The following is a 12926-nucleotide window of genomic DNA, read 5'->3' on the forward strand; positions in this document are numbered from 1 at the left end:
ACAGCTTCCGTGTGTGAAAAAAGTGCATTCTTAGTATGAAAGAGAGATGATAGGGAAGGAAAGGACACTTCTTAAATAAAATGACTGACAACTAAAACAGTCACAATGACAAGAATGATGCAAATTAGTCCATTTTAGAAGCTTTGAAAATATAATACTGACTAGTCTTTGAAAAGTCTGTGAATTAAAGAGTCTCCTATCTCTCTCAAGATTGCAATAACAGACCTTGTTAATTCCAACTCAAAACACTCTACTCTAGTGTACCAAAGAAGAGGCAATTTGGAGTGCTGTTTCCCTGCTCCAAGTTGTATAGTTTATGCTCAGGAATATCATTCATCTCAAACACTGAATTTGCTAAGACAAATATATACAGATAAATAGAATATAATCTGATCCTAGACACTAGCCTTCAAAAGTGCTTAATTACCAAAGCAAGGAATGTGCTAGGTACTTTTAAACTTACCTGTGGGGCAGGGGTCACTTGGAGAGTGAATTATAGACAAGAAAGCATGTTAAATATTATACTTCCAAAGACTATCAAACTCCCCAAATTGTTGCCTGTGAAGGAACTTCTCCAGCCAGCCCCCACAGAGAAGATGATAACTTCTTTCTCTAAAATATTTCAAAAGTATGCTCTATGATTTTTTTTGTTAATTTTTTGAGACAGAGTTTCGCTCGTATCACCCAGGCTAGAGTGCAATGGTGCAATCTCGGCTCACCGCAACCTCTGCCTCCTCAGTTCAAGCGATTGTTCTGTTTCAGCCTCACAAATAGCTGAGATTACAGGTGCCCGCCACTACGCCCGGCTAATTTTTGTATTTTTAGTAGAGACAAGGTTTCACCGTGTTGGCCAGGATGATCTTGAACTCCTGACCTCAGGTGATCCACCTGCCTTTGCCTCCCAACATGTTGGGATTACAGGCATGAGCCACCGCGTCCAGCTGAAAAAAGTGGTTTTTAACAGTGACTCATGGGATCACAGTACAATCATTTGTTGACTGAGCAAGTCGTTATAAAAAAAAGTTAACATTACCAAATAATAGCCATTACAATAAACACAAAAAAGAGAAAGACTCTGTTTTAGATGTAAAAAATTTGATGCTATTATCTGTTTACAATACTGAGATATATATAAACATGAATTCTAAACTTTAATACACACATAGGTATTTGGAAATAAAGAAGGTTAAACAATGTGAATGCTTTATTTAGTACTGGCATCAAGATTTTCCTCAATGTTTTTGCCACATTTAAATTTGACATGGGCCAGGATTCCTTAAATATGAAAATTTACCTTCTATCTCAAATAATTTGGTACTGATTAAAAGAAAAATGTTATGCATAAATCGATGTTAGTTCTATATGCAGATACGTGGGACTTCTCATCATGTGCTTAAGAGGAACAAAGAAAAATCTCAAGTGCCACTCTTACACCAAAGCTTACCTCTCAGCCAGAGTTTGCTGTTCATTGATTCCAACGTTAAAAAGTACTGGATACACATGAAGCAACTGTCCTTCTTTAATCTGTAGAGGTAGCGACTCAAACATTCTGGCTGGAAGCTTGACCTCTACCACGTAATGTTCTCTAAAGAAGGCAGAGGACAAAGTAAAGAAACATTACTTACTTGTTTTGTGTTATTTTAGATTTATTGGAAGAAAACAATAAAAGGGTTGGGATATAGCACTGATTTAGTTTTCTGTTTGCTATATGCTTATTTTCCTCATTCATTCATCTCCTTATTAAATTACTTGACATAAAAAAGTTTGTAAGAATTCATATACATGTGTGATTTCTCTACCTCACTCTGAATTTCTTAGGAAAGAAATGTTTAGTCCATTTTTGTATACCCAGGGTCATGTGCATTGATAGTCTCATTTTGTTTTCTTATCTTTACAACTCAATGAGTCCTAAGAATAAGAACACTAATCTAATGACTGCTGTTTCAATACAGTGAAGCTAAATAAACCAAATAAGTTATATAATTTTTTGGTATGGCCTGTTTGTTATCACTATTGATGAGTGTTTCTGTTTATGATGGGCTGATGGAAAGGTAATGGTTTTATTGCTTAGAGTGAAACTTTTGGGAATTCTGGTCATTTTGAAGCATTAACATATCACAGGAGCATTTTTCATTGGAAATGTCCATTAAAAACTACCCCCTTTTTAATGTTGAAAATTTAAGTTAGGATTGATACAATATGATTAATAAGAGTAGCTACTTACATATTTTAAAAATTGTCATCTTCCGATACAGTGTGAATTGAATATAGAAATTTAGAAAGTTTTGCCCAGAGGTTGAGAAAATCCATGTGTTTCAAGAACTATACAGAGGGGTGGGATTGTAAGATACACATTGGGGAAATAAGCATAGGGCAAATAGTGAGCCTCTTTGTGAAAATCTTTTTAATTTCTCCTAGTGTAACATTATTGATAAACAGTAGGGACCACTGACTCTGAGACTTTTCTTTTTCTAGCTATGAAACAGAGACCTGGCAAATATCACGAATTTAGCAAGCATAGATGTTAGCATTACCTTCAGATGAATGAGCGCATTATTTTTCTTTGTTTAATTGCTCTCAATGCCATTTACAATAGCCTGGCTAACAGTCTTTCAGGAATATGAGAAGCATCAATGAGTCAGTTCATGACTTAAACTTGCTCTGAAGGTGAAACATATAATTTCTTTGTGATAATTTTACCAGGTTTATTAAGAAATTGATATGAACTAATGTATTTTAAGTATATAATTAATAATTTTAGCAAATGTATAAAATTACACAATCATCACAATCATCCAGGTTTAGTTCATTTCCATCAACTTAAAACAATTCCTTGTGCTTGTTTACAGTCAACTCTACTACCATCAGCAGCCCAGAAAACCATTCATCTATTTTCTATTTCCTATGAATGAATTTTATTTTTCTGCACATATGCTATGAATTGATTCATACAGTCTGTAATATTTTCTATCTGGCCTTTTTCACCTAGTATAATGTTTTTGAAGTCATCCATGTTGTGGTATGTATCAGAAGCTTGTTTCTTTTTATTAGTGAATAGGATTCTATTGTATCAATATCACATTTTGTTGACACATTTATCAGTTGATGGACACTTGGATTTCTCCATGATTTGGAGTATTATTAACAATGCTGCTATGAACATGCAAGAATGAGCCATGGTGTGGAGGTATGTTTCATTTTCTCTTGGGTGTATGTCTAAGAGTCATATGGTAATTTTATATTTAACTTTTTAAGACTGTCAAACTGTTTTCAAAGTGACGTTTCCACCAGCAATGTACAAGGGTTCCAGGTTTTCCACATCCTCACCAACATTTGCTCTTATCTGATGATTCTAGTGTAAGTGGATTGGTATCTTTGATTTTAAATTTATTCTCCTAGTGATGAATTATGTTGAATATGTTTTCTTGACCTTATAAATCATTCATATATCCTATTTGGTGAAACGATTATTCAAACTTTTTGCCCATATTTAAATTCGGTTTTTGGTATCATTATTATTGAGTTGTAACATTTATTTACATATTCTGAATATGAGTCCTTTTTCAAATATATGATTTGTAAATATTGTCATCTAATCTGTGGCTTGTCTTTTTACTTACTTAATGGTGTTTTTTTGATGCTTAAATGTTTATAATTTTGATGCAGTCCTATTTATCTATTTTCTTCTTTTATGGGTTTTGATTCTTGTGTTATGTCTAAGAACTCATTACCTAAACCCAACTTACAAATATTTCCTTCTGAGTTTTCTTCTAGAAGTTTCACAGTTTTAGCTCTTACATTTAGACTGATAATCTATAGTGAGCTAATTTTTGCATATGTGTAAATTCTTCTCTTTCCATATAGATAAACCAATTGTCTCAGCATCGTTTTTTGAAAAGATTCTCCATTCTCCATTAATTAACCTTGGCAGCTTTGTTGAAAATCAATTGACTTTAAGGATAATAGTTTATTTCTGGACAGTAAATTTTGTTCAATTAATCTACATGTATATACTTATGCTAATACTACATTGTCTTGATTATTATAGTTTTGTAGTCATTTATGAAGTTTGAAAGTATAACTTTTTCTACTTTGTTCTTCTTTTACAAAAATTGTTCTTCTTTTACAAAATTTCTGGGTCCTTTGCATTTACATATAAATTTTAGGTTAGGCTTGCCAATTTCTGCAAAAAGACTACAGAGATTTAGATAGTGATTGCAGTGAATCTATAGATCAATTATGGAGAATTACTAAACAATATTGAGTCTTCTAATCCATGAACACAGGCTGTCTCTCCATTTATTGGATCCTATTACTTTCTCTCAGCAATATTTTGTGTGTTCTGTGTACAACATTCTAACTTTGTTAAATTTACACCTATTCTTTTTGATGTGATTGTAAGTTAGACTTGTTAATCTAAACCACCACTATTTCTGACATCTTTCAGGACTGTGCTATTTCCTACTCCAGTCCAAGTCAAATCAGCCCACTCTGGTAGTGAAGCTGTTGTGTTAATGGCCTTGCCCTAGGAGAACTGTGTTCACAGGGCCAGGGTTGATGGGAGCAATCCTCAACAAAATGCCTCAGACTCTTACTGATGCTACCCAATGTTCGCTGGTTTCTTGCAAACAAGTGCTTCTGAATTTGTGGTGTGCATCCGATTTATTGTTTGTCCTAAAATGGTTGTTTTGGATTATTATTTCCAGTTGTAATATTGCTTTTGGAGAGAGGGTGTGCTAAGCTGCTCAATTCATCATTCTCGGAGTCATGCCCCTACCCGCATGATCACTTTTGAGTTTCAATACTGCTTGAAGAACTTCCTCAGAAAAAGCAAGCTGCACTCTGCCTACGCCAGATGGTCTGGTAAGCTTCCCTTAAACATTGTGATATAAGTATTAGTGTTTCACTTTTGACAGTAAACTTGAGAGAAATATAGAATTGTGCTGTTTTTCGGGTGTGCGTATAAGCAATTTTATTCTCTTTCTCCCAAATGAATGGCAAGTTAAGTATTAATTCTAGGTAAATATTTAGTTTCTGAGGATGTGGGTTTTTTTGTGAGTAAGAAAGTTACCTTTCAGCCAACTATGTGGTTCTGGGTATCCTTCACAAAATTTAAAATAATTATTATATGTTTACTATCAACAAGAAAACAAGTTTACTTTGAACTTTATACTTAGTTTGTTTTGCATCTCTCTCTAGCATGAAACGGACTCTCCCTTTTGTATATTCATATGTTTTGAACATGACCTGAGAATGTTTCAAATTTTAAATATCCTCATGCAGCAATTAAAAATACTAACACCAGAATAGTTTGGACTTCTGATTGAGACAAGTTACTATAGGACGTACCTCTTCTTTTGGAGGCATGTTCTACACACCATCATTTTTCTTAATTATTTCTGATATTTTGCCCATCATACACTGACCCTCGAAACTATTTATTTATGTAAAACCCTTCTCGGAAATCTCACAGTCTGAGAGTGAGTTGTCAAAAATAATTAAGAGAAATGGTGGTATATTCCCCTGACACAGAAATATATCTTTTCTAAAATGTTACTGCTTTTAACTGAATTTAATTTAAAGTCATCTCAAGAATTATGACTCTATTAACTGAACGATTCCCACAAAAGTAAAAACACCCAGAGCTTTGGATGAGATAGTAATAAGAAGAAAAATGTTCTCATGCAAGCTATTATTTTGAATTTCTTGTATTTTGTGGGAGAGTACTGCCATACTCAACTCACTACAATTTAAAACATTCATGAGACTTCCAGGAGCTTTTCAAGATTGTCCCATATTATATCATCCATGTTTATTTTTTACCAAAAAGGAAAAAAAAAAAAAAACAAAATAAAAATTCCCAAATCAAACCTGAATTCTCCTTGCCTCCTCTGACAGGAGTTAATATGACACGTCTAACAAAGCCTGGTCTTCAGGAAGTGAGCACTGTGAGCACTGCTTACCGTCTTCCTGTTATAACTGGCAGCACATCATTGGATTTGGCTTCAATTATTTTAAATGCGACTTTCTTTAAATCAGAAATGCCAACAGCCATGTCCTCTAGCATCCCAATTTCATCACCTAAGCAAGAGAAAAGGCACTTAGTTACAAACAAACATTTGAGGAAAATGTCACTAGTTACTATGCCTCCCCGCTGGAATTTGTTCTAGCATTTTATTGAATGAGTTTCTGAATGCAGTGAACCTACTCTACTTTTCCTCAGAGGCTGAAGGTTTTCCTTAGTGAAATGAAAACCATTTCAATGGACTCCAGAAGTCAATCTACCCTTTGAGGGAAGGAAAAACGTGGTCGTTTGCTGTGAGGCTGGATAAAGGTTTTAACCCCTTTATGATTTGTGTACATTTCTTTCTACTGGCAGGACTGATAAGCGTTGTCTAGAAATAACAGAGGTAGCTGAATTGATAATCACTGACCCAGGTTCATGCTAGTTTTGCATCTCCATACATTAACAAATGAAGCCTGAGAGGGAGATCATTAAGATTCCAGATCAGCACTCTCTAACAGAAACATAATGTGAGCCACATATATAATTTTAAATTTCCTGGTAGTCATTTTTTAAAAGAGTGAAATTAAAAAGGTAGAATTAATTTTGATAATAGATTTTACTTAATCCAGTATATCCCAAATACCATTTCAGTTGTAAATTAATATGAAAGTATTATCAATATAAAATACCTTTTAAAACTAGTTTTTGAAATCTGGTCTGCATATCTAGTACTTATTGATTTGGACCAGACATATTTCAAGTGTCCAATAGTCACGCAAGGCTACTATGTTGAACAGTGCAGTTCTAGACATTACAGGGTTCAGACTTTAAAATCCAGTCATTGAAACTATGTTGGCACAGAGCCTTTTATATTAAAAAAAGCCAGATGGCTGCTCAGGAGTCCACTCTGAAATAATCTATAATTCCATTTTCAAACCTTAATGGGAGGCAAAAGTAAGTTACAAAGTGAATACAAAAAAACTGAAAGTTATATTATTTTTGTAATATTTGGTGCAATAAAGGTTTACTTCTTATTTTTATGTTTTTCTGAAAAAATTGTGGGTTAAATATCCTTACGAATAGAAATGTGATTTTTAACTCGTACTAAAGCAATACTCACTGTATGTACTTAGTAGTCCTTCATATTGTACTATCAACCCCACTGTGTGAAGCTGCTGTAGGAAGCCTGGGTCATACAGACTTGTCTGTAATTTGATGATAAAACCACAAACCAATCCGGCAAGCTGAAAATAAAATACTGATAAGATTTACTGCAGTTAGCAAACGTATTTGTTTTATTTTGAAATATTTTAATACTTCTGAGGCATCACAGATTCAATTCTCAGGTATGTGTAACAAAACTACAACTATTTGGTAGGCATATTAAAACAAGTTGACAGTCTTTGATCTAGAATTGCTGTGTATAAAAGTCTTGGGGAAGGTAGAAGTCCAAAGGGAAAAAGAACATGGACAGCAGTGAGGTTGATGGGTCTTCAAATCTTATGTCTACCATTTCTAACAGTAAAATCATAAACACTTAAGCACTTCCAAATCTTATTATTTTTTGTACATGTAAAATAGAGATGATAATAATCATTTCACAGGGTCATTAAAATAACACAATGACAAAACACCTATGTATAAGGCAGAGCATCTTTTCCGACACCTGGTTAACTCCATGTGCCACTGTACCATTCATGAAATAGCGTGGGAAAGGGATAGTTCGGTTAAAACATTCCCTTTTCCTAGAATGTTTAGAAAGATAAGTCTTCTTTTTCTCCCCCTCCATATGCCGTGTCTATAAAACTCAGCCATGGGGATGGAGGCAAGTGGGGAGAAGGAATGCACGAGCACAGTCACCATGATGGAGGCAGGCCTTGGCATTATGATACATGTTGGGTGTAGGCAAAGAAGGTGGCCCTGTCAAACTTCCCATTCAAGCCTTACTGCCCTGAAAACTTATTTTAAAAACAAAATAAGAGATCATTGTGAAACCCTGTCCCAAGATTCATGGGGGAACTGTACAAATAAGCAACTGCAAACAGATCCCCCTTGCCAAGTCCTAGTTTGTCACCTGCAGTGCAAGGCAACAGTCCCTTCTCTTACACTTATGTAGACCCCTGAGCATAATACAAAGATAACAACCACGTCCTTCATGGATTTCATGCACTGTGAAGCAGAATTTATATGTTAGAGACTTGGCCATCTCTTTTCAGAAATAAATACTTAAGGTCTCATAAACTCTTTGCTTAGGATATTCAGCTGATATTTATCGTGAATAAGAAACATGGGGTACCAAAAGTTTAAGGATCTTTCTAAAAATAAAGCTGTCCCAATAAGAATTCTATTCATCATCAAGGATAGAATGTTAACAATCCGGCACTGTTTTGTACTAACAACAACAACAGGCACCTACTGCTTGACTGAAGACGATGTCTCTTCTTAGTGTCAGCATCAGACACTGGGGCAAGCTGTACGCAAGTTCCTGAAGGAGCACAAACGTCAGGGACTGCTTGGCTCGGTTCACCACTTCTCCCATGCAGTCCTTCAGGGTAAGGATGAGGGGATACAACTGTTCATACCAGTCCTCTGAGGGGAGGGGGTGTAAGAACAGTGCAACAGATGAAGGAAGGTCTTGGAATATAATGCAGAACCAACTTCCAACTTATTTTTAATTTTTCAGTAAAGTTAGACATATTCTTAAGGATTCACAAAGATTAGACCTGAAGATCTCTAATTTAAATCTGTCCCCTAAAAATGTCCATAAGCAGCCACCCATCAGACCTCTCCACGTGGATGCATTTAATATATTTGCAGCAGATCTCTCTTCTCTGTTCATCTCTAATCTGTGCACTGCCCGTATCTTAGTGAGTGGTGCCATCAAACCTTTCTCATACCGGAAATAGAAGTTTTACTGGCCTTCCTCTTCTGCAGTTTTCACATTAACTTGGTCATTAAATTAGTTCTACTACTGTAACAGTCCATCAATATGCATCTTCTCCTTGTCCATGCCCATTGTCGTTTATTGCTCTCCCTTGGATCACTTCCTGGACTACTCCCTAACCCATCTCCCTTCCTCCAGTCATACTCTACTGAATTCCCTTCTTAACAGTGTTGCTGGAAAGATTTCTAATCAGTTTGTATCTGATTCTATCACTCACTTCTCACTTCTTAAAATATTTTGATTAAAAAAACCCCACTAAAGCATGCGTAAATAAATAAAGTTCAAACTCATGAAAGATTCTCCATTATCTAAACTTTGCCTATTTGTCTAATCTCATCTTTCAGAACTTTATTTGATGTCTTGAGTCTCAGGTGAAGTGAACCATATGTATTTCCTTAAACTTACCCCGTTCTCTCATCTCAATGTCTTTGCAAATCCTATCTCCTCTCCTAGAACACTCTTTTTCTACTTATCTTCCCGGCAAATGCTTTATCTCTTCTGCAGACTCAATTCAGGATTTCTCTTCTCCAGGAAATCTTCCTTCATTTCCCCCTTACAACACTTCCCTGTTCCCTGAAGATTGGGTTGAGTTGACTTCCTTTTGTGCCTATAGCTTCTTGTCCTTATTGTTCCAGGACTACTCACACACTACTCACCATTTTCCTCCACAAGAAAGAGAACTCACTGAGGGCAAGGAATTCATTTTTTAATCACTGAATTACTAGAACCTAGCACAGTGCCTAGCATATAGTAAATATTCAATAAGTTTTAACTGAACGAGAAAAGTTACAGTAAATATAACAGAGTTTTAAAGATATAGATAAGTATAAGTCAGTCAAGTTTTCGGTAGTATTTGGGATTCAAATAGCTGTTCTTCAAATGAGGATGCAAAACTGAGACCATTTGTGCTATTTGTATGTCTAGATTTCTAACATGCCTCGATCATATAATTATGACTTTGGTATGATAGAGAAACAATTTATGTTCTGTTTCAGTTAATTTGGAGATCAAAGCCCCGGCAAATGTTAACTATCATAAATTCTTGACTATGTGACATTCCATTAATATATAAATAAATTAATGGATGACAAATATGATTTGATATGAATGAGTACATGCTGTGAAATTAATTATAAAGCAGGAACTGAAATGATATGATCTCCTCATCATAAAAGTGCAAGCATCATTGTGAGTAATGTGAGTAGTAAATAAGTAGTTAAGACCTTGAAAGAGTGACAGAGAACAATAAAAAAATCATAATCACTATCGTACCATGTCTACTGTCACTTATTTATTTTATGTTGTGGTATAATAGACTAGATAAAATAAACCCAAAGGGTTGAAAAGATAATTAATGGACCCAACATAATTAAAAGATATGCACTTATTAATACTCTATGAAATGTCTATGTGATGCTATAATGTAAAATACATTAGAATGTTAGAAATTATTATTTTAAAAATATTGTAGACATAAGTGCTATTATAAGGATAAAAAACATAGAGAAAGAGGAATGCAACAGAGCCCTATTAATGCATAATCATTTAATATTGGACAAACTTATAGGCAGCCTAGAATAAAATGTGAACAAGGGTTCGATTAAAACAAGCATTGGTTAACGGTTGATTCTTATGTCATTGTCATGTGTAAAAAGGAAAATGGAGGTACACTGGACTTTTTTTCATAATAAAAGATACATCAATAGATGTCAAGAATGAATATCCTATATTCCTATTTTTTTCATATTTGCATTTTTTTATCTCCTATTATCTCTCACTTTCTTATGTAATTGTTGCTCTCAATATGAATGGGTAGACTAATAGACACAGAGAAACACTAGAAAAAACTTCAATAAAATAACCCAGATGTAAATTTTACACAATAGCAGACTGAAAACTGATTTTGTTCTGTGCTTAGCTCTGTAGAGATTTGTTTCTACTAAAGAATTCCCGAACATAAAGTACATCTTCTGTGCAGTAGGTGGCGCTGCTTAATCAGGCTGAAGTAGAACTACTTTGCACTTGCTGCGTTCAAGTAACTGATTTTTACTTTTGTATGCAGTTGTATAGTTCCCAAACAGCATGGACTTATTGTTTAAGCATCGTGCATCATATTATTCTGAATCAAGTGGTCAATACTTTATATGATTTTTCTAGTCAGAAAATTAAAAAAAAAAAAAAAAAAAACTTAAGTGGCCACATTTTTCTTTCTTGCAAGATATTAAGTGACAATTCTAATTAAATATTTGTTTCTGTTAAAAGTATTTAAAAGAGAAAACTTTGCAGATTTTCTCATTAGCATAAGGATAGTTGCTTTATTCAATTCCATCTTCACTTATTTAACCAGTTGATTCTTAATTGTAAAGTATAATCAGATGACCAAAAACACAAAACCAAAACAAGTCTGGTTTCCAGTTCTACAAGAATAGAAGTGGAAACCTGGGAAAATAGGAACACACAACATTCTAAACCTAGGAACACTGTTACATACTTCTGATACTAATGATATTCCAGCATCTCTATTTAGCATAATTATATATACTTTTTATGGCTAAAATTTCAGGAAAATGACAGTATAGGAAAGCATTAATTATGAATGAGAAAATTACAAGTTTGTGAGCAAGGTAAAATGTCTTTAAAATAGTAGTAAGCCTTCTATGGAGGAACATAAGTGAAAAAGTTAAAAATAAATTGTTTTTTTTTCTAGAAAAGAAACAATTTAAATTGAGCAGACAATGGAAAATTGTACTGGAAAATTCCAATTGCCAATGACTCCAGGTTTTCTTCTCTGTTAATATGCAGTCAGTGTAAATCTCAGGTTCTGAAATAAACACAGTGACTATGACAGGCCAAAGCAAGGCCAAAGTCAGTTCATAAATGGCCTTTTTGCTCCAATGAACATCCCAAATCATTCTCACAAAGGAACAGTAAATGCTTTAGTTTTTTGCTTTAAAATACGTTTTGGGGGAAATTAAAGAAAAAACCCAAGCTTCAACTCTTGACAGTTTTCAGGATTTGTCACTTGCCTATCACCTTTGTATCTCTCCACACTTTACAGTTTATACGGTGTGTATTTGTTCCTCCTGATAAAGATGAAGGTAGTATTCATTCATATATACATGTATGTGTGTGTATATATATACACATATATACACGTGTGTGTGCAGACACACACAATCTTAGTTGAAACTTGAAACTAAACTCAGAAGAGTGGATGTATTTCAGGATTTCGTACTTTTATATACACACACACACACATATACACACACACACAGTTTTTTATAAACTTAGTGAAGCTGGGGAGCTAAGGGTGCCCCACAATATAGTTAACTGCCCCGACATCTCTTCCCTGAGCCAACTAGCCTAGCAGGCACTAAGTGTGATTTTATTCCCTGGGCTCTTTTCCATGACAGAGGAAAATACTAAGAGAGTGTTTGAGTGTATCTATAAAAACTTGCTGAGACTCCTTAACCCTGAGACCAACAAGCAGAGTCTTTCCTCGGGAAAACATAAAATGCATGTGGCTTAGCTGAGCTTTTCCTGAGCTTTGTGAAGTGTGTTGGAAACCATCCAAGCAGAGCCTCTGTTTTCCAGCCCCTCTACTTGCTTCTCCGACCTATTCAAGGGAAGCTCACTGAAGGATTCAGAGAACGGCTGCTGGGTGCACCCCCCTCACCTCCTCCACACACCATCTATTTCATGTGCAGGATGTTCACGTCCTCTGAGCTCAATGGCTCTTATGTTACTCAGGAGAAAAATAAAAGACCCAAATATCAACCAGCTGTAGCAGAGCATCATGCTTTATTTCCAATTTCTGAGCCATTCTCTTCTCAGATGCTTGGTCTTCTTTGCTCATTTAAAATAATTAACTTCACAAAAGCTTGTAGCTATTGTTATTTTTGTTATCACAACGTTTCAGACACAGAAAAAAAGAAAAGTGAAAAGATTGCACATCCATTAAACTTTATACAAAGA

At 34.8% G+C, this 12926-nt stretch overlaps 1 protein-coding gene across 4 annotated transcripts in view; it reads right to left on the bottom strand.

Annotated features, from left to right (window-relative positions):
- INPP4B (inositol polyphosphate-4-phosphatase type II B) overlaps positions 1-12926 on the bottom strand; it is an 855326-nt gene that overhangs the window by 93079 nt on the left and 749321 nt on the right. For all 4 annotated transcript variants that reach the window (XM_030917305.1, XM_030917308.1, XM_030917317.1 and 1 more), the window contains 4 exons: positions 8424-8596; positions 7128-7251; positions 5964-6081; positions 1445-1585 (listed from right to left, as the gene is read on the bottom strand). In XM_030917305.1, the coding sequence (XP_030773165.1) occupies positions 1445-1585; positions 5964-6081; positions 7128-7251; positions 8424-8596 (556 nt within the window). The remainder of the gene's footprint in view (positions 1-1444; positions 1586-5963; positions 6082-7127; positions 7252-8423; positions 8597-12926) is intronic.

The sequence above is a fragment of the Rhinopithecus roxellana genome, chromosome 2 (genome assembly GCF_007565055.1).
Source record: "Rhinopithecus roxellana isolate Shanxi Qingling chromosome 2, ASM756505v1, whole genome shotgun sequence".
Classification (NCBI taxonomy): Eukaryota; Metazoa; Chordata; class Mammalia; order Primates; family Cercopithecidae; genus Rhinopithecus; species Rhinopithecus roxellana.